The following is a 23025-nucleotide window of genomic DNA, read 5'->3' as shown; positions in this document are numbered from 1 at the left end:
GATTTAGGCAACAACGTATTTCTAAATGATTATATAGGTGTAAGCAGTAGCATAAAATACAACATTTGGGAAATATGTAATTCAAAATAGCTGTGGGCCATGTGTAGAGAAAAAGTACGTGAGGGATAAAAACTCTAAATTTTAAGTACTGGAATGATACTATAAAATGTAGAAAAGATCTAAGGGAAGGCTAAGGTTGTTGGATCCATTTTCTACTTAGAGAATCTGTGGGAAGATATAGGCAAGAATTGCCCAGGAGAAGAAAGTGTGATTGAAACAGGATTTTAACTCAAGGTTTCTTGACTTAAAAGTCCAGCATTTTATTCACTATGCTACCTTATCACCATTAGAATGGAACAGTAACATTTAGCCAAAAAAAACCCCAAAACTTCAGTATTTTTAAATTGTCTTTAGCCAATCTCAATGAAAAGCATGTTCAGCAAGGATGTTGTATTTAATTCAGTAGGGCAAAGGTCCCCTGCCTCAAAATTTGCAGTGGTGGTACACCTAATAGAAAACAGGCTTTAAACTTGAGAAAATTCTTGGTCACTCTGGTTCTTTGTGTATTGGAGTCACAAAATAGAAGATCACCAGATGTTAGTTTCATTAATAGACCCAAAATAGGAAGTTAGTATGTCACCTTTATTTTATTTTTTGCAATGTTAGATTACAATTGGTATAAAATGATCCTACATGATAGTTGTTTTTCTATATTCATTTAATTTATATTTCAGTTAATGGATCATCTAGACTATTTAAGAAAACTTTCCAATTGGCTTCCCTGCCTCAAATCTCTTCCTACTTTGATTCATTCTCCATATAACTACTAAGATGATTTTTCTAAAACAAATATCTGACCCTGCTCAATAAACTCCAGTGGCTCCCTATTGCCTCTAATATAAAATATAAAACTCTCTTTTTGGCACTTTCCAACATAAGTCCTTCCTACTGTCTTAGTGTTCTCACATTTTATTCCCTTCTATAAACTCTACATTTCAGCAATACCAGCCTCCTCATTTTTTTTCTTATCTCCTCCATGTCTTTGCTTGGAATTCTTTCATCACTTCATCACTTCTGCCTCTCAACATTCCTAGATATTCCTTCCACAGGAGGCATTCCTGGTTCCCCCCAACCACTTGAGCCTTCTTCTCTTAAGGTTACCTATTTCCTACTCTGTACATAACTTATATAAAACCATTTATATAAGATACTGTTTACCTAATTTGGATATACCCTTGTGGTGAGAAAGAGCCATTTTTGTGTTTTTGCCTTTCTTTGTGTCTTCAGAACTTAGTGCCCAGTGGCTTAATAAGAGTTACACTGATTGATTGATTGAGTGCAGTGAGCTTTTGCTGTTTTTATATATTTCAGTAAATTATACAACTATAAAGGTATAGTCTCACATTGAATATTGTTTGTAAATTCCTGCCTGTCGTATCATCAAGGATGCCTTCAATACATGTGTGCTTTAATAAATAAAACTCCTTATTAGTCTTTTGGAAGAAACTATGTTGTTTTATTTCAAGTGAAGTTTTGGTGAAATATAGGAATGATGATTGGGTCAAAATATGTTCTTTATCCGATTGCACAAAACCTCTGAAAATGAAAGATCAATGTAAGAATAATATAGCACCTTAAAAAAGAGTTATTTTTATTGCTATGAAGGATCCTTCCCAAACATTTTGGTGATATTATTTGCATATCAGAAGCAAAAATGTATTGCCACTAGATAAATAAATCACTTCATCTCTTAATGACTAAGCAACTAAGACAATAAGTTTCCAAACAGGTGCTGGTATGCTAGAAAGAATTTGTCCCCCAGGTATTCCCTATAGCAGTGAAATCACATATCCATTTTTTTAAAATTACTTAACAATAATATATATGTACTTATTCCTGTTCTTTGAATATTTAGTATTTTGGATATGCTGAAATTAGAAGGAAAAGTAATGAACGGCCTTCGTGATATTGGGATTAAAGAAAAGGATTCCCGTAAACTTTTAAATTTAAATACACATCTTGTGGATGACAGCTATGCATTAGATATTCGACATACTTCAATAATGGTATGTATATATGTCATTCTAAGTTTTTACCAAAAAAAAACATTTTAATAAATTTCTTAAGGCTCCATACTAGCATTAATCCTTTTAAGGGAATGAGCTATTTGTTAAAACTATGTGAAGCATTTTAGTTAAAGGGGTAGTTAGAGACCTTCCATTTTTTTACACATTTTTTTTTCTAATACCTCTTCTGAGTTCATAAGTGTGGACATAAGAGAGGAACATCAAGAAATTGTTCAGTATTATTGTCATGTGAAGACAGTACAAATGTTTTTGTAGTACTTTGTATGTAGTTTCTACTAATAAATTTGCCCCTGTATTCCAGCATCTGTAAAAATGAAGAAGTAGCAAATAGATGAAATAGTCTATATTTCTGGATATAAGCAAAATAGCTCAAGTAGTGAGATATCATTGAAATTATGTTTCTGGAAAATCATAGTTTCAGAAGAACAGTAAGTTTCATATCACCATTTCTCATTGGCTTGATTTCATTTTTGAGCTAAAAATGTAATTATAATTTTAAGTTCATTCACATTACTTTTTTAAAATGTTTTATAAAAAAAGAAAAATTTTTCATTAATTTTTGTATTGTTGATTTTGTGGACATTAATTGAAAGGTTATGCTTTGACACTTTTCTGGAAGATGTCTACCATGGAAATAAAAGCATGAAAAATGTGAAAATTCATACTGTTCTTTTTCAAAGATACCATATACATTAAAAATAAGTCACAGTATGTATCCTGAAGTCTTTGGCACAGCAGAATGTGAACTTCTGGCTTGGGCTCATTTTGATTTCAAAAGACCACAAGATGACAAAGTATAAACAAAGCAGCATCATTTCTTCATAGATTGTTGAAGCAAGGAAGGACAGAAAAGTTTTTGTCAAGAAAAATATCAATTTTGCTGTTGGAATAAATACTTTATAAGGCTGCTGTATCATTTGGTTTTCAATTTAGTGATGTCTGGAGTTAAAAAAAAATTTTAACAGTTAGAAATATGTTAATCATCTAATTGCTTGACTTAATGTTATTGCAAAACATTCAATTAAGTTCCCCTTCAGTTAATACAAAGCTAAATGTGTATTATGTAACTCTAGATCTGATTTTACAAATTTTCATGTTTTCACATAAATATCAATAGCTTCTATATTTTCAATAACATAATTTTAACATATTAAAGTTACCAAAGGTTCTAAAGTATTTTGTGAGATTAAGGGTGATGCATTTGTTTAAAACAACTAGAAGATACTGCTGTCTTGGTATACTTAAGACATTACTTTATAAAGACTGATAAATGTGTATTCATTTTTGTTCTTAATTTCTCTTTTGCATTAATTCCTAAACTTGACTTTTTACTTCTTGCTTTTAATCTTTTCTTCACTCATCATTCTTCTTCCCAGTCCTTTCCAAGGAATAGCAAATTATGATTGCAATAATGTAAGTATTCATAGTCTCTACTCTTAACAAGTTGCTTCCTCATAATTACTACTTTCTTTTATCTTCTTTCCTTGATTCCCCCCCCTTCCCCCCGGTCATCCTAACAATGAGCAAAATGGCAAGATTAATGGAATTCCCTTTTTCTACTCCCAGAAGTGGATGTACTATTTTTAGGTGTGAGGATTTGGAACTCTATAGTCTTGAACAAATAATGTTTCTCTTCAACTCTGTATAATTTCAAGAAGTTTATCTAGTTAACTACATTTTCTCTGGTAGAAGAATTTGATTCTAGAATTTATTCCTGGAATTTGAATATAGTCTGACCCAGGTCCAAAGTTGTGGCCAGTAGATTTTAGACTGTATTACAGTGACCTCACCACCAAAAATTAGTGTTTATAGAGTTCTTACTAGAGGTGAGGTCTCATATCAGTTGTATTTAGGGAGACAAAGTACATACAATCTAGTTGGGAAGATAAGGCAAAGAAATATTAAAGTTAAATAATACCAATATATTAACAGCAATTTGAAAATAATAAAGGAGGTATTACAGTCATTACATTATTTGTTTGCAAATTAATGAATTTTAAAATTACATATACTGTCATTGGTGTAAATATTTTAAAGATAGAAAACTCACTGTAAGGTTTGGGAAGGGATGGCCAGGGAAGGCTTTATGAATAAGGAAGGATTTAAACTCTTTCTTTAAGGATGTTTAGAATTTGGATTTATGAGGAAGAAAGCAGAAGGTATTTCAGGTCCTCAGTAGAATTGGATTTCAGAAATAAAGTTCATTCTCAACTAAGTTAAGGGACAATTACTTAAATATTGTAGTAAATATAAATAGAGTAAAACAATGTTGCTAAGTACGTGAGAATTATTAAACATAAGCATTTCCCTCAAGTAGTTTATAAGACTGTTGGATAAAAAGCTCTTTACAAGAAATAAATACACACATCTATACATATTTATCTTTTATTTCCTCTATTTTACAATCCTTTTTTAATCTGAACATTCAATTCTGATTATGTTTCTAACTCCATCCCATCGTTTCTGTGTTAAGCATTATTTTTTAAATTTCTTATCAGATGCATAAACTTTAGAGCAAGTAAGAGCTCAAGAGTTTAATTAGTTCAGCCCTTAAGATTAAGGATTAGAGTCTAAAATTCATAAGCTTGTTATTCAGATCCTGTGACAATTTATGTATCATTTTCCTGGTTCTGGGTCCAATGTTCTCTCTGCTATATCAAATCTGATTTCAAATAAATCTTTATAAAATCTAATATATTAAAATTGATTTTAAAGTATTAGTGACATAGATTTGACTAAAATAAAGAATTCCTAATGAAGCACTGTTTTTGACTAGAAAATGGGAATTGACTAGGTTACAAAAAATTTACTTCTTGATGTTTCAAGACAAGGCTATGGGTGGTGGCCAAGTGGCTCAGTGGATTGAAAGCCAGGCCCAGAGATGGGAGGTTCTGGGTTCAAATATTGCCTTAGACACATCCTACCTGTGTGACTCTGGGCAAGTCACTTAACCCACACTGCCTAACCCATCACTGTGTCTTCTGCCTTGGGTTAGCCAAAGATCTAATTCTTTTTTAAATATCAATAGTTGTCAAACAGATTAGATGAGTGCTGTAATTTTCAGATAGGTAGATACTGCTCCATCTTAATTAGTCTAAATGAAGTAATATGATTCTTTGGTGGCAGACAGGTCTCAGAGCATTTTTCTTCAAATATCTAGCCTTCTGGAAATAGATAATCATGAGACAAAAATGAGTCAAAGATATATGATTTCTTCAATGTAGGAACTCCCTTTCTTCATATATCTTATAATCCTAGAGACTTGCCTTAATGGATAGGTGTGAATAAAGGAGAATTGCCTTCTTAACATATATGAATTAAATGTCTACCTGTGTCCTATATACAACATATGCACTTTGTTTCTCCATTTACTAGTCTTAATAGCCCTTTCAAAAATGAATATAAGAATAGTTTGGAAATTTTTATTCTTAAAGAACTCATCTTTATTCCTATTAATCACAACTTTCTCATTTGTATGACTTCAACCTATCTAATACAATCTAATCCAAAAAAAATTTTACTGTACACCTTCTGTCTAGTTTCCACTGTAATAAAAAGGAAAAATGAACAATAATTCTTCAAGGAGTTCATATTTTTGTAGGGAGCTATAGCTTGTTAAAAGATGAACAAAATGAAGGAATGGATTAAAGACTGAATGATAAAGCACACTTAGCTATGTGCAAAGCATTGTACTAAATGCTGGAGAAAAGCAAGACCATCCCTGCTTTCAAGAAGCTCACATTCTTATACAAAAGACAACATATAAAAGAGGATTTCAGTTGCAAGTCATAGAAAGGCCTCATGATCTTTTAAGCAGCAAAAAGCTCACATCTGTTTCTGGTGTTCAACCATCTAACAGTGCCAAAGATTTAGTTGGCAAAAAGTTCATGTCCAGATCTTGGGCAGCCGTGGCTGTTAACAAGGCGAGGGCTACAGAACCTGCAGAAGCAATTACCAGGTCCTTTCCACAAAGGCTGAGTCCCTGGATGATGCTTTGGCTTTGTAGACTGAGCTAAAAACAAGCCAGAAAGGCTGGAGGACATTGCTATTCCCAGGGCTCTTGGGCTCGTGGCCCCATTCCGTCTTATTTCTGGTCTGAGGAGAGGCGGTGGAGGTTTGCTGTGCCTAGCACATGCCACCCTCTGTCTCTTTCTCAGAAGGCCTTGCCGATCCAACTGGGATAACTTCCATCACAGCCGCTATTTGCTGCTATTGGATTTTTATGGAAAGGAAGCCTTTGTTTCTGTCTGTGACCTTCTTGGGGTTTATCCCCAGTAAGGGGATTCCTGGGTTGAGCTTTTTCTTTTCAAAGCTCCAAATTGTTTTCCAGGATGTTTGGACTAACTTATAGCTCTTTCAATAGCATATGTGCCTTCATGTAACCTCTCCAACACTGGGTATTTCTGTTGTTTAATCTTTGCTTTTGATGCATGTGAGAAAAAAAAAAAAACCTTAGAGGTTGGTTTAATTTGCTCTTGTTTCTCTTTACTGATGAATTGAAACAATCTTTCATGATGCTGATAATAGTTTGCATTCCTCTTTTGAGAATTTTCATTGTAATCATTTATCTTCTAAGGAATGACTGGTTCAGATAGGCAAAAATACAGGCTTACTCCTGTCTGTCATTCCATAAACACTAATATTCTTTTTTTTTAATATAAAAATCCCTTACCTTCTGTCTTAGAGTCAATACTGTGTATTGGTTCTAAGGCAGAAGAGTGGTAAGGGCTAGGCAATGGGGGTTAAGTGACTTGTCCAGGGTCACACATTTGAACCCAGGTCCTCCTGTCTCTAGGCTTGACTCTCAATCCACTGAGCCACCCAGCTGCCCCCTTAAACACTAATATTCTTAAGAAGTTGCTACATCTCTCTCCCTTGCAGAGTTGTTGTTTCTATCCTCCACCCCATTATGGGTGAGAACTTCTCATCTCCATAATAAAGTAAGCATGGTTCATGTGGATCTATCCAATTTAAGTCTTGACTCAATCCACCAGCCACTGAGTAGTTCCTCTCTAGTTCTCTGCACTGCAACAATCCCTAATCACATGATCAGGGAACAGTAGAGTTTAACACAAAATGGCTTAATGGTATACAGTCTATTTCTATTTTTAGGGTATTTTTTCAGTAGCAGCTGGCATTAATAAAGTAAAAATAAATGTAATGAAATTTGGGATATTGTATCAATATTCTTTTTCAACTTTTTTTCATTTCTCTTGATCTTCTTGATCTTTTGTTCTGTGTGAATTTTATTCTTATTTTGTCTAAATCTCTTTGGATATCCCTTGAATAATTTGATTACTATTATGTTAACTCTTCTGATAAGACTACTTCTTGTTTGCTACTAACACTCATTGTGACCTTGGCCAACTTATTTCTCTAGGTCTGTTTCTTTTTCATCTAAATGTGACAACCAGAACAATTGGCAAAGTAGCATATTGAAATGAATATCAGGCTTAAAACCAGGAAGGTCCGTGTTAAAATCATGCCTCAGATACATAGTAACTATGTAACCCTGTGCTAACCACTAAAACTCCCTGAACCTCAATTTTCTCATTCATAAAAGAGAGCTAATAATACTCACAGTGTTGTATCAAACGAGAAAGTATGTCAAGTATTTTGCAGACTTTACAATGCTTAAGAAATATCAGCTCTTATTATTGCTATCGTCATCTCTAGTCCTTTCAAATACTGTGAATCTAAGATCTGTTCATAAAGTTTTCCCTAGTAAGAACATCAGGAAAACATATATGTGTATACAAAAAGGTGTGTAAAGCTCCAAGTATACCTACTTGACTTTAGAAGTAAGTATGCAAAAAAATAAAATAATAGTGTATTTGCATCAAAAATCTATTTAAAAGCAAATTACAAGTGAGTTCAAAGAAATGTATTCATCCTTAAAAAATACTGACTGATTTTGTCTCTCGTTCCCTAATTTTATTTTATTATTTCTATCAAATATTAAGTACCACTTTTCAAATTATTGATTTCTTTTCTAGTGGGTAAATAATTTAGAAGAAGATAATATATATGCCCTGTGGCCAAAGAGTTGCCAAGAACTTATGGAGCCAATATTCCCTGGAAATATACCCTCAATTGGGCGTAATTTTTATAACTTGGTAAGTTGTTCAGTCTCATAAGCCATTTCACACTCTAGAAAAATATATAGATTTCAAAGAAATAGCAGCCTTCCTTTTAGAATTGTCATGCTAGTCTAAGCAAACCATGGGGAAATTGGCATGTAGAAAAGATTTACAAGACTGTTAGAAGTTACTACAATCTGACATTTAAGGTGACAGTCAAGGTGACACACTATATTCTAGAGAAAGCTGGGGTGAAATGGGCAATAGCTATGGCAACATAGAAATTAAAAAATAACATCCGAGCACTGACCCAGGCTTTATGTGCCAAGATGTTGACTCCTATTATAGAATATCTCAGTGTTTTACATAAACTGCCTGAATTATAGACATACCCATCTGTTGTTTAGTTCCATAAAACATAATTTTTAGGTGAAACTATTTTAGGGGCAGTTTTATAATAAATGTATTATGAATGGAAGGTTTATTACTGCGCAACTAAAATCAGAACAACAAAACCTTCATATACATCCTTAGAGAAAATATGCCTGCTAACAGATCTAAATTAGGGAGATCTATGACATCTAATCACCAGAGAGCTTTAGATTGCTTTTGGGGGAAGGGAGGTATCAGATGAATAAATGGTGTTAACATCCTCTGAGGGGCAAGGTAAAAGAAACTGACCTTCCTACCTAGAAATCCCCAGACCTATAGTTTAAAATCTAGCTAGGGATGACAACTCTCTGGTGAATAAGTCACTCTTCTTCTTCCTTCAAATCAATATGACCGTGGATGGCCATGGTACAATCCATCAATCTGTTTCTCTTAATAGACCAACTAAAAAGAACCAAACCCTAATGCAAAGCATGATGAGAGCTAAAACCAAGGTTTTTGAGAGCAAAATGTCCTAAAAAATGGAACCGTATTTTGAACTTGTGAGAATGTGGGCTGAGGATTCTCAAAAAACTTTTTTTTAAATTTTCTTCTTCGTAAAGAATAAGTGGAACAATTACTTTTATTATTCTGTTGTGAATGTGGCTGCATATCAGTGAATCAATTATATAAAGTACTTAACATTTCTCTGTGATATTTAACAGCCTACATGAAGAACAGAGACTTAAACTGAGCCTTGTAGTTTGGCTGCCCTCCAAGAATTAATTCAAAATGCAAAAATTCTAATTTTTAGTGTGGGTCTAATAGTAAGCCTTTTTTATTCTGTTTATGCTATGTCAATTTCCTATCCATTTTAAAATATTTTTCATACTTCATTGTAATACTAAATATTTGAGTTGAAAAATATTGGGATTTTGAATTTCAAACAGAAAAGAAAGAAGGCTTGTAATATATCTTGCTATTTTCACATATGGCATGGAATATGTTCTAAATTAGATGGTTCGTGTCTTTTTGTCAATGATATGTTAGGCTTTTTTAAGGTCAAAGAGGGCTGGTTTTTTACTTTTTAAGATTTAACATAGAAGTGATGATTTTTAATGAGGATAAGATAACATGGTTGATAAAGAAGATAATACACTTTCAAAAAGTTCCATGAGTAACATTGGCAGTTTTCTAGTTACTATAGTGTATTGAAAACAATATCCCAAAACTAAAATAGTTTGATATAGTCTTCTTCCAAAATGTTTACATTAATAGAGAATTATATTTTATATTTAATCATTACATTAACTGAATTCAAATGCTATGCTGACTTTAAAATTTGAGTAATACTGGATTTTTAAAAATAAAGAATTTTAATCATTACATTTTGTTTTTCTTTTAGGTTCTTTTTGTTGATCCTACTCAACAAGTTACAGCAGGTTTTGTGAAAATTGCTGAACTTTTTTATCACTATAGGATCCCTTTAAGGTAATTTAAATTTTGCAACATTAAATTGATCTTTTTAATGAAGTATTTCCTTAGAGATTACATTTAAATCTAATTGCTTAAGATTGAAATATTGTCTTATCATTAGGTTAGAAGTCAGAAGGTTTCAGTGTTGTTTTATCTATATTTTTGACTAGCTGAAGCTTTGAATTTCTCCTAAAATAAATTAGTAGCTTGCTTTTTAAAAATAATCCTTATTAATCTTCTGGTTTATGGTCAGATACCATGTAGTCAATTAGATTATGTACATATCTTACCTCTTACCATTCCCAAATTTAATGAATAGTGAACATTTGTAATGTCCTCTCAGTAGAACAGATATTCTATTACATCTCTCAACTCTTATCATTTACTATATACTACCAGTGAGGCCACCTTTGCTTTGTTACTGCTACTTTCATAGGTATCAAGTGTTCCATAGGTGCTTTCACTGTTATCTGGATAATAATATCAGTAGTCTTGCCATTGATCATATTCTATCTTTGTAATGTTCTTTGAGATGAAAGTAATTTACTAAAGCTTATGGGATTTTTTTGTTGTTGTTACTGTTGGTTTAATTTGGTACAGATCAGTGATTTCTTGAGTAGTGAATGCCAAGTCAATGAATTTCATCTAATCTGTGTAGAACTGCAACTATCCCACAAATTAGAGTCTTTGAAAGTTGTGTGGGACCTTGACAGTATAAATGATTTGTCTGGGATTATATAGCCACAATTTGAAAGAGGTAGGACTTGAACTCTACCCAGTATTCCCTGACTTTGACACCAACTTTAACTCTTAACTCTCCTTGCTGAGTTTTGTTAATAATTTACAAAAATGCTGATGAGTTATGTGGTTTAAATTTTTTCATTCATTGATTTATTTTACCAATTACACATAATAACAAATTTTCACATAAGTTTTCCAAATTTCCATGATCCCAATTGTCTCTCTCCTTTCTTCCTTCCTCCCTCCCAGAGCTGGTAAGCAATTTAATTTGAGTTATACATGTATTATCATGCCAGACATATTTCTATATTGTTCATTTTTGTAAGTGAATAATCTTATAAAACAAAACCCCAAAACACATACCCAAATAAATGAAAAATCATATACTTTCATCTGCATTCCTACTCCATCAGTTCTTTCTCTGAAGGTAGAGAGCATTCTTTTCCATAAGTCCCTCAAAATTGTTCTGGTTAATTGTATTGCTGATAGTAGCTAAGTCTATGGCATTTAATCAATATTGCTGTTACTGTGTACAATGTTTTCTTGGTTCTGTTTATTTCACTCTGCAACAGTACATGTAAGTCTTTCCAGCTCTTTCTGAAATCATCCTGTTCATCATTTCTTACAGCAACATAGTATTCCATCATTCCATATACTACAATTTGTTCAGTCATTCTTCAATTGAAGGATATTCCTTTAGTTTCCAATTCTTTGCCACCACAAAAAGAGCAGAGTGAAGTGAACAGAAAGAAAAAAAAAACAGAAAGGGATTCCTACAGTGCCTGCTGCCCTTCCCTCCTCTGCTCTGTATACTTTTTTTTTCTCACATTATGAGAAATAGTACATTCTCTTTTCCTTTTTTTCTTTTCTTTCCTTTTTAAACTTGTTCCATGCTCACATCATCTCATCTCTGTCTTTGACCCTTGAAGATATTAAAGTGTTAAAAGAACACTTATTTCTTTTCACTCATTCCTTCATCATAGTATAGCCCCCTTCATTTATTCTAATATGTTTGCTTTCCTAGGTTTCTCTTGACTCTTTTGTTTGAATTTCTAAATTTTCTACTTAGTTTTGGTCTTTTTTCACCAGGAATGCTTAAAAGTGTATTCCATTTAAGGTCAGTTTTTCCTGTTGGATTAAACTAAATTTTACAGAATAAGTTATTCTTGGTCATAAGTTTATCTTTTGCCTTTTGGATTTTTGTGTTCCCAACTCTCACCTCCTAAAGAGGGGCAGATATAAAAGGTTGTTTCATATTGACTGTGGTTTATTGGTATTTGAAATCTGTGGAAAGGAAAACTGTGAATCAAACTTTTGCATTTCTGGCCACTGAGATAGAGCAGCCATCATTTGGAATGTGATTGGAAGGGGAGTGACAATTGGAGTGAGACAAGAGGATTGTGGGAGACACTGCTAACAGAAAGTGTCTTTGCCCTCTGAACTCTGTTGAGTGTGGATCAAAGACCTAGAGTTCTAATTTCCAACCTGTGGAAAAGCCATGTCCCCATTTCCCTTACCCAGAACAAAAAGAACGTTCTGTATATTGGAGAGCATCCAATAGAGTAAGAACCAAACAACAATAGCAGCTGAAAGGGGCTGATCCCTTAACTTCAGGGGGTCACCCTGAAGAGCCTTTCCATCCTTTGACCTTCCCAAGAAGGACACTGGCCTCTTGTTAAGTTAAGATAGAGACAGTGATTAGCTAAGAAGACAGACAAGCTGAAACTGAGCCATCTTGATTCAGCTGAAGAAAAGCAAGATATCCAGTAGGGTCTCCTATTTCCTCAAACCTATCCCCTTTCTTTATTACTAGAATTATTAAACTATCTCTTAAAATAGAACTCAAAGTCAGATTCATATTGGAGGGTGAACAAAGAAAGAGAGGCTAGTGACTAAGCTAGTTAAACAATGAAAGCCAACAGTCTGCTTGCCAGACAAAAGGCACTTCTGGGGTTTCAACTACCAGCCAAGCCTTGAAGAGTAAACCTCACTATTCCCTGATACTGGTTCTGTCATCCTTTATCTTACCCAGGGGTACCTCTCTTATGGGTTGAGTGTGAGGAAATTACAAAGACAGTCTCTCAGCAGGGGGTACCTCTCTCCCTTTATCTCACCAACCTCCATATTCCCTCTGTCCCATCACCTCCTCCATTCTTTGTTACCAACCCTTCCTTCCCTCTGTACCTTCAATTATTACAAATCCTTTTTCCTAGTTGTTTACACTATTTTTCATTTGACATAGAAGTTCTAAATTTTGGCTATTGCATGGTTGGTATTTTTTATTTGGGGATTTCTTTCAGATGGTGACCATGAATTCTATCATTTTTTTACCTTCTTTGGCAATCAAAGATAATATCTAGGTATTGTTAACAGTAGGAGTGAGGTTGGAGGGGAAGGAATTGGGAAAGGTAGGATTTTAACTGAATCTTGGAGGAAACCAGGTATGGTGCTGAGGAGGAAAAACGTGTTAAGCATGGGGAATGCTTTGTATTCTTATAAATTTGACTCCATCCTCTAAATATTTAAGAAATGAGACTTTTTTCCAGAGATACTTGCATTTCCCAATTGATAAATGGTCAAAGGATATGAAGAGCTTTAATAAATGCCTAATCATCCTATTAAATGAATATAGAGAGAGGTGTCAGGGTGGTATGTGTTGACAGACTTGTGTGAGTGTGTCTGTCAGGACCTACCTCTATTCTTCACTATAGCTGTGACAAGAGGGTAATTCTTGGCAAAGATGGGTTTCCAGATGGTAACTTGACAGGGGTCTTTACTTGTAGGTAATGTTAAGGGTTCCTCGGGATGAATAAGCTCAGATCCCCCTGAGGCAAAAGCCTCCCCCCTGAATTAAAACAGCGCAGCTGGGGATCTGATCAAACCAGAGTATGGCTAGATCAGCAGTCTCTTGGTTTTTGCTCCCTCTGTGTCCCCAGAATAAAAGGTCTCCCTTTACCTAACTGCGATCAAGTTAAGTTTCATGTTGATTAAGGTAGCAGAAGGTGGGGAGCCAGTAAAGGTTTTGAGGAGTCTCTCTGAATCTCTAAACCAAGAGGTCCTTCTTTCTGGCCAACCAGAATGGCCAAAACCAGAAATACACCTTCCCTTCCCCTATTTCTTAACCTAATCTAACCTATAGTATTAAAAATATAACAGGGATTGTGTAAGGCAAGTGAGGGTGAAGGTCTTTAGAGGTTTGACTTGGAGGCTGTCCGAGTCCTTGACCCCTCAGGACCAGAGAGGCCAGAATCCCTCCTTTGTTATTGAAGGCTTTCAGACAACAGTAGGATTTAAGATGAGATGTCCAGGGTAAATCCTTTGGGCTGACTTTCGATTGGCCGGAGTGGGCAAGAGTTCCTTCTCTCTCCCCAAGATCTCAGATCAAAAGCCCTGCTCCATTCTGGTTCTTTTCCCATGCTCCTTTGCTTCAACTCCAACTGTCCATCTCTGTCACTCATCAGCTCCCTGAACATTCCAAGCCTCTTCGGTCCACTCTGCTCTTACACAGACAGTTTTCAGAGAAAGAAATCAAAACTATCCATAGTCATAAAAAAAAATACTCCAACTCACTATTGATTAGAAAAATGCAAATTAAAACAACTCTGGGATAATTCTTCACATCTATCAGATTGGTTAATATGACCAATAAAAGGACACTTACAAATTTTGGAGAGGATGTGGGAAAATTGGGACACTAATACAGTGTTGGTGGAATTGTGAACTGATATAATCATTCTGGAGAACAATATTCAAAGGACCATACAACTATACATATCCTTTTACTTAGGAATACTACAACTGTATCTCTATCCCAAAGATATAAGGGAAAAGGACCTACCTGCACCAATTTTTTTTTGTAATGGCAAAAAATTGGTAACTGAGGAGTTGTCCATTAATTGAGAAATAGATAAACAAGTTGTAGTATATGGTTGTAATGGATTACTATTGCGTCATAAAAAAAAAATAAAATGAGTTCAGAAAAACCTGGAGATTCTTCTTTGAATTAATACAAAGTGAAGTAAAGAGAACCAAGAGAACAACGTATACAGTAATAGAAATGTTATATGATGATCAACCATTAAGGACTAAACCATTATCAGCAAAGCAAATTTCCAAGATAACCAAAAGGGATTCATGATAATATCCTATCTATAATGAATAGTCAATTTTCAGATGAAGAAATTGAGGCTATATATAATCACATGAAAAAATATTCTAAATCACTCTTGATTAGAGAAATGCAAATGAAAATAATCATGTTGCATCACCTCATACCTATCAGATTAACTAATATGACAGAAAAGGAAAATAATAAATGCTGGAAGGGATGTGGCAAAATTGGGACACTAATGCACTGCTGATGGAGCTGTGAACTGATTCAACTGTTCTGGAAAATGGTTTAGAACCATGCCTAAAGAGCCTTAAAATGGTATACCCTTTGACTTAGCAGTATCACTAATGGTCTGTATCCCAGAAATTTTAAAAAGGGGGGGAAAGGTCTTGTTTGTACAAAACTATTTATAGCAGTTCTTTTTGTGATGGCAAAGAATTGGAAACTGAAGAGAAGTTCATCATTGGGGAGTGACAAAACAAGTTGTGGGATATTATTGTAATGAAATAGAATGTTCTCCATAAACTGATGTAAAGTGAAGTAAGTAGAACCAGGAGAACACAGTTAAAGCAGTAATTTGTGATAAACATTTATAAATGATTTAGCTGTTCCTAGTAATACAGTGATCTAAGAAAATCCTCAGGACTCATGATAAAAAATGTCATTTGCTTCCAGAACAACTTCTGATGGAGTCTGAATGTAGACTGAGAAATATTATATTTCACTTCATTTCTTCACTTTTCTTTCATTTGTTTGAGTTCGCTTTCACAAAAGGACTAATATGGAAAGATGTTTTAAACTATTATACATAAAAACATACATATAATCTGATATAGATTGCTTTCCACCTTGGGAAGAAAGAGGGAAGGAAGAGGAGAATTTGTCTCAAATATAAAGAAAATGAAGGTTTGAAATTGGGTTTTTGTGTAATTGAGTTAAAAATAAAATATTAGTAAAATTTTTAAATGCTATATACACACTGTGAAAGAAGGAACTGTTGGAGTCTGAGTATAGTTTAAAAAAAACATTTTACACTATATTTCCTTCATGAAATTTTTATTGCATATGTGATATGTGTCTTCTTTCATGACATGAGCACTATGGAAATATCTGTTTCATGAAAGTACTAGTATAAGTTTCTTCATCAGACTCCTTACTGCCACAGGAAGCAGCGATTGGGAAATGGAGGTAGAGAGAAAATATGAATCCTAAAATACTAGAAAACAATTGTCAAATAGTTTCTACATGTAACTGAAAAAAGAATAAATGGATCAAAGAATAATCATAGAAAACATAAATAATTTCATTAAAGAGAATGAGAGCAAGAAGACAACATATCAAAATTTATAGGATGCCATCAAAGCTATACATAGAAGGAACTTTACATCTCTAAGTGCTTACATCAATAAAATAAAGAAATAACAGATCAGTGAATTGGGCATACAAGTAAAAAAAAAAACTAGAAAAAGAACAAACTTAAAATCCCCATTAAATAACAATTTAGAAATCCTGAAAATCAAAGTAGAGATAAATAAAATTAAAAGTAAGAAGACCATTGAACCTAGTAAGTAATACAAGGGACTGGTTTTATGAAAAATTTAATAAAATATATAAACCATTGGTTAATTTGATTTTTCTAAAAGAGAAAAACAAATTATCAGTTTTAAAAATGAAAAAAGTAAAATAATCAATAAAGAAGAAATTAAAGCAATTATTGAAAGTTATTTTCCCAACTACATTCCAATAAATCTTGACAATCTAAGTGAAATAGAGGAATATTTGCAAATATATAAACTGCTCATATTTACAAAAGAAGTAGAATACTTAAACAACCCTGTCAGAGAAATTTAAATTAAATAATCCATCAAAGAATTCCCTAAAATAAAGGTGCCAGAGCTAAATATATTTACAAGTGAATTCTACCAAACATTTAAAGAACAATTATTTCCAATATTATGTAAACTACTTGACTTGAAAAACTAGGAATCTTCCCAAATTTCTGCTCTAAAACAATTATGGTTCTGGTATTTAAAACAGAAAGAGAAAAAATAGAAAAAGAAAACGATAAATAAATTTCCCTAATCAATATTGATACAAAAAATTGAATAAAATACTAGTAAAAAGATTGCAACAGTATATTTCAAAGATCATACACTATAACCAGGGGGCATATATACTAGGAATGCAGGACTAGTTCAATATTAGGAAAACTGTAAGAATAATTGACTATATTAATCACAGAAGGAAAAAAAATCCAAATACTTTTATCAGCAGATACAGAAAAAAGGTTTTGAGAAAATATTATATCCATTCCTATTAATAACACTAGAGAGAATAGGAAAAATTATTTAAATGATAAATAGTATCTATCTAAAACCATGAAGATGAAGCATTATAAATAATGAGAATTAACTAGAAGCTTTTCTCAGGGATAAAGCAAGAATGTCATTGGCACCACTATTCAATATTGTACTAGAGGTGCTAACTTAAGACAAGAAAGAGATGTTGAAATAATAAGAATTGGCAACAAGGAAATAAAACTATCACTTTTTGCAGATGATTTGATGGTATACTTAGAGAATCCTGAGTAATCAATAAAAAAACCACTGGTTTTAAGTAATCAGCAATTTTAGCAAAGTTGCAGGATATAAAATAAATCCATATAAATCATCATCATTTCTATCACCACCAAAGCAGCAAGTAGAGATTGAAAGAGGCATTCTATTTAAAATAACTACAAACTGTATAAAAAACTTGGGAGTCTACCTGCCCACACAAACTAAAGAACTATATGAACATAATTACAAAACACTTTTCAAACAGACATCCAAACAACAGAAGAAATATTAATTGTGTATGGGCAGGCTCAGCCAGTATAATAAAAATGACAATTATACCTAAATTGAGTTTATTTTAGAAGCATACCAATAAAACTATCAAGGAATTGTTTTATATAGTTAGGAAACAATTATTTAAAAAATTCATTTGGAGGGCAAAAACTGAAGGATGTGAAGAGAAACATTTTTTAAATGTTAAGGGACCTAGCAATATCAAATATCATACTATATTACCAAACAGTAATTATCAAAATATTCTCGTACTGGCTAAGAAATAGAATGGGGGAAGTTAATGGAATAGCTCAGGTACACTATATGCAGTAGTAAATGACCATAGTAATCTAATGTTTGATAAACCCAAAGATCCAAATTTAGAGGCAAGAATTTACCAATTGATAAAAACTACAAGGAAAACTGGAAATCAGTTCAGCAGAAACTAGATATATCATATAACAAGGTAAGTTCAAAATAGGCACATGATTTGCATATAAAGAATGATGTTATAAGAAAACTAGAGGAGCATAGAAAAATATACCTGTCAGAATTATAGCTAAGGGAAGACTTTAAGACTAAATAAAAGACAGCAAGGATTATGGGAAGTGTGATGAATTATTTCTGTTACATCAAATTAAAAAGATTTTGCAAAGTGAAACCAATATAGCCAGAATTAAAAGGAAAGCAAGAAAGTTGGGGGCGGGTATTGTTAGGGAACTTAAAGCAAGTTTCTTTGATTAAGGTCTCATTTGTCAAATTTATAAAAGTCTAAGGGATTCACCAATTGGTAAATAGCCAAAGATATGAACAAGCAGTTTTCAGAAGAACAAATCAAAGATATCAATACTTATTTAAAACAAAATGCTCTAAGTCACTATTGATTAGAGAAATGAAAATTTAAAATCACTGAAACACTACCTCAACCTATCAGCTTGGCTGTCATGTTTGACAGAAAAAGAAAATAAATTATTGGGGAAATGTGGGGAAAAAAACCCCAACAACATGGATTGTTGATAGAGTTGTAAACAGATCCAGCTATTCTGAAGGACAATTTGAAACAACACAAAGAGCATAAAAGTGTGTATACTTTTTGACCAGGCAATGCCTCTACTAGGTCTCCATACCAAAGAGATTAAGGATAAGAGAAAAGGACCTACATGCATAAAAATATTTTACCAGCTCTTTTTATTGTGGCAAAAATTGGAAACTGAGAGGATATCCATTGATTGAGAAATGGGTGAATAAGATGTGGTATGTGATTGCAATGAAATACTGTTGATGGGAAGCACCTAGGTGGCTCAGTCGATTGAGAGCCAGGCCTAGGGACTGGAGGTCCTAGGTTCAAATACATAGTATTGATTCTAAGATGAAAGGTATGGATTTTTTTTAACGATGTGAATGGTTTCAGAAAAAACAGCAAAGATTTGGTATGACTTAATGGAGAGTGAAGTAACAGAACTAGGAGAATATTATACACAGTCACAGCAATATTGTAAAGATGATCTGCAAAAGACTTAGCTATTCTAATAAATACAGTTCCAAAGGACTCACAAAAAAAAATTGCTACTTATATCCTGAGAGAAAACTGATGAATTCTGAGAGAAGAATGTAGCATATATTTTTACTTAATTTTCCTTGCCATTTTTTGTAACATGACTAATATAAAAATAAGTTTTATAGGATTTCACATATATAATTGATATAAGTTGCTTGTTTTCTTGGTTGGGAAGGAGTTGAAGGGAGGGAGGAAACTGGGAACTCAGAATTTTTTAAAATGAAAAAGTATAATTTATGAAAAGCAAAAATTGTTCCATAGTTATCAACTTATCTTCTGATATTTAATGCATTCGTTTTGATTATGTAAAATATTAATTATATGTAATCACATTTGTCTATTTATCTTCCATTATTTCTTGTTTGGTCATAAACTGTTTCTCTTTCCAAAGACATAAAAGTAATTTCTTCTATGGTTCTCTATTATGTCATCCTTTATGTCTAAGTCATGTATCCACTTGGAATTTATGTTGGTATATGTTTCAAGATGTTGATCTACACTTCGTTTCTGCCAGACTCTTTTTTTAAATAGTTTTCCTAGTCGTTTTTGTCAGATAATTGGTTCTTATCCCAATAGGTAATACCTTTGGTTTTATCAAATGCACATTTTTGTATCCTTTTGCTTTTGTATTTTTGGTTGTAATCTGTTCAAATGATCAATTTCTCTATTTCTTAATTTTGATTTAATTAATTTTTATTATTACAAATTTTAACAATAACTTGAGATCTAGTTCTAATAGGCCCTTTTCTTCTCACTTTTATCATTATTTCCCTTTAAATTATCAAGCTTGTATTTTTCCAAATATATTTTGTTAATAAGAATATTATGTTTTTAAATAAAACTCTTAAAATCCATTCATCTTTTCCCTTCCCAGAATAGGTTTTGTTTTCATTCTCAATACAGATGATGTAATTGATGGGCATAATGATGCTGGAGTTGCCCTTTGGCGAGTTATCAATTATATTACTGAAGAATATAACATCACACAAGCTTTTGCTGCCATAATAAAGGTATGTGTAGAAAGATATAATTTATTTTTCAATTATATGGCCTTTTCCCCTTGCATTCTTTATCATATGAATTTAAGAGAAGGAAATTACCATCATTTGTGGTACATATTATTTCTTATATGTTTTAAATAGGAAAAGAAATCATTTTTTAAAATAGGTATATGTTATATGATAAAATGAATGTCATTCAATTCTTTTATATAGTTATTAATTTATTTTGTGTTTTATAGTGAGCATTTAGTTATTAAATCATATTTCTACTAAATCCCTACCATAATGTTTCAGTGTGGTATGTAGTATATCCTTGGAAGTGAATAATTTTATATTCTCAAAGGTTATCCAAGGGAAATACAATCCCTGGCATGTCCTTAATTGCGGTAATGAGACATGTTGGTCACCAGATGACATTTTAAAATAAAACTGATTTTTTTCAACAAATATAATATTACATATGTGGGTGTTATTCTTAAGTCAGTTAGCTCTACAGTTAGTCACTGGTTTTTAGGAGCAAATTTTTTAATTAGTTAAAAATTAAGAGAAGAGACTTCCGGTCAAGATAGCGGCATAGAAGCAGCAAAAGTTCAGACCTTGGAAACCCTTCCTTACCAATCGCAAACAGAGTGCCCCTAGGCCACTGAAATTCAAGCTGCACAACAGGATAGACCTGGGGAAACTCCTCCTGGACCTGGATCAAAAGGTACCACACCCCAAAAGCCAGAACCCTAGATCACTCGGATCTAAGGGGTAGACAGAAAGAAGGTCCCAGGACCCATCCCCCCCAACCCAGAGTGCTGAGCCCACGGCAGCAGTGGGAACCTCAGGGCTCTGAGGACTCACCTTGAAAGCAACCCGAGCCAGTCTCCGGGGCGCCCAACACAGATGGCAGGGAAACATAGAGAGAAGGGGGAAGCCTGTAGCCCCCTGGCTGGGTCCTTCCATCTGAGTCTCAAGGGAGGTCCAAGCTTTAGGGCACCAGTTGAACCCAATCCCATCAGGAGCCCTCAGAGCTACTGAAAGGACAGAAAACTCAGGGCTGGCAAAGGGGTTGCTCCAAAGAGCTTACCTTGAAAGTAACCCAGGCCAGTTTCCGGGCATTCAACACAGACTATGGAAGAGGAGGCTTTTTGCATCAGGGCTCATTCGGCCCAAACCAGGTGAACCTAATCCCATCAGGAGACCTCAGAACCCAGGCAAGCCATGACCCCTCCCCCCTTAGAGAGCAGAGTCTTCTGAAAGAACCAGCTGAACCTAATCCCATCAGGAGACCTCAGAGCCCAGAGAGGCCACGCATCTCCCCCCTTAAAGAGCAGGGTCTTCTGAAAAAACAGAAACCTAGAGGCGAAGTCAAGATGGCAGCCTAGAAGGAGCATAGAACTGGCAGCCTGGCCAGAGCTTTGGAGATCCTCCATATCTGCTCCAGCTGTCCAGGAAGTTTAAAACTCAGAGTAAACCCAGCCCAACTAAGCTGAACTCAATCCCATCAAAAGTATCCAGAACACAGGGAAGCCCAAGCTCCCCATCCATCTGCATTGACTGCTGGACTTTAAGCCCATCAAAAGCCTCCAGAGAACAGGGAAGCTCAAACCCCCAACAACCCTCCCCCAGAGATTACACCAAGAGATCCTCTGTTAAAGCTCCAAGAGGGGAGACTGATAGAAGTCCCCCCCCAAAAAAACAAAAAAAAAATGAGAGGAACAAGAGCACAGACAAATATGGGGAGGAAAGAAGGGGTGAATTTGAACAAACAACAGAAACAGAAGAAAGAAACTACAATAGACAGCTACTACTCACCAAATGGAACAGAGGGGGAGAGATCAGCAAACAATAAACTAGAAATCCCAGCGAATTGGATACAGGCTGTGGAAGAACTCAAAACACAACTAAGAGAGGCTGAAGACAATTGGGAAAAGAACTTAAAAATTAGGATAAGTCATCTGGAAACAGAGGCACTTGAACTAAAACAAGAAAATAGTGTCCTGAAAGCCAAAATCATCCAGCTGGAAAATGAGGCAAAGGAGATGAAAGATGAGGCAAAGGGGATGAAAGACGAGATAAAGAGGATGAAAGACGATCTTCAAAGAAAATCAGACCAGAAGGAAAAAGACGACCAAAAAGCCAGAGATGAAATCCAATCTTTAAGAACCAGAGTAAAACAACTAGAATCAAGTGACCTCACAAGGCAGCAGGACACTATAAAACAAAACAAAAAGAATGAAAAAATTGAGGAAAATGTGAAGCATCTCATTCACAAAACAGACGATTTAGAAAATTATTCAAGAAGAGACAATTTAAGAATAATTGGACTACCAGAAGACCACGACAAAAGAAAAAGCCTGGACATAATACTAGAGGAAATTATCCAGGAAAACTGTCCCGAGATCCTAGAACAAGAGGGGAAAGTGGAGATTGAAAGAATCCACAGATCAACCCCTGTATTTAATCCCCAACTGACAACACCAAGAAATGTTATAGCCAAATTCAAAAACAATCAGATGAAAGAACAGGTATTACACGCTGCCAAGAAGAAGCCATTCAGATACCATGGAAACACGGTGAGGATAACACAGGATCTGTCTGCATCCACACTGAAGGACCGAAAGGCATGGAATACAATATTCCGGAAAGCAAGGGAACTAGGCCTACAGCCAAGAATAAAATAGCCATCAAAACTGACTATATTCTTACAGGGGAACATATGGTCATTTAACACAACAGAAGAGTTCCAAGCATTCATAAATAAAAGACCTGACCTGAACAGAAAATTT

At 34.1% G+C, this 23025-nt stretch overlaps 1 protein-coding gene across 8 annotated transcripts in view; it reads left to right on the top strand.

Annotated features, from left to right (window-relative positions):
* Positions 1 to 23025, top strand: part of UGGT2 (UDP-glucose glycoprotein glucosyltransferase 2) — a 245742-nt gene that overhangs the window by 80991 nt on the left and 141726 nt on the right. For all 8 annotated transcript variants that reach the window (XR_008914063.1, XR_008914061.1, XR_008914062.1 and 5 more), the window contains 4 exons: positions 1916 to 2066; positions 8084 to 8203; positions 9942 to 10027; positions 20125 to 20260. Coding sequence is in view for 5 of the 8 variants with exons in the window: in XM_001377357.5 (XP_001377394.4) it covers positions 1916 to 2066; positions 8084 to 8203; positions 9942 to 10027; positions 20125 to 20260 (493 nt within the window). In the remaining 3 variants the exon portion in view is untranslated. The remainder of the gene's footprint in view (positions 1 to 1915; positions 2067 to 8083; positions 8204 to 9941; positions 10028 to 20124; positions 20261 to 23025) is intronic.

Source organism: Monodelphis domestica, chromosome 8, assembly GCF_027887165.1.
Source record: "Monodelphis domestica isolate mMonDom1 chromosome 8, mMonDom1.pri, whole genome shotgun sequence".
Lineage (NCBI taxonomy): Eukaryota > Metazoa > Chordata > Mammalia > Didelphimorphia > Didelphidae > Monodelphis > Monodelphis domestica.
This window is presented reverse-complemented; position numbering and strand designations above follow the sequence as displayed.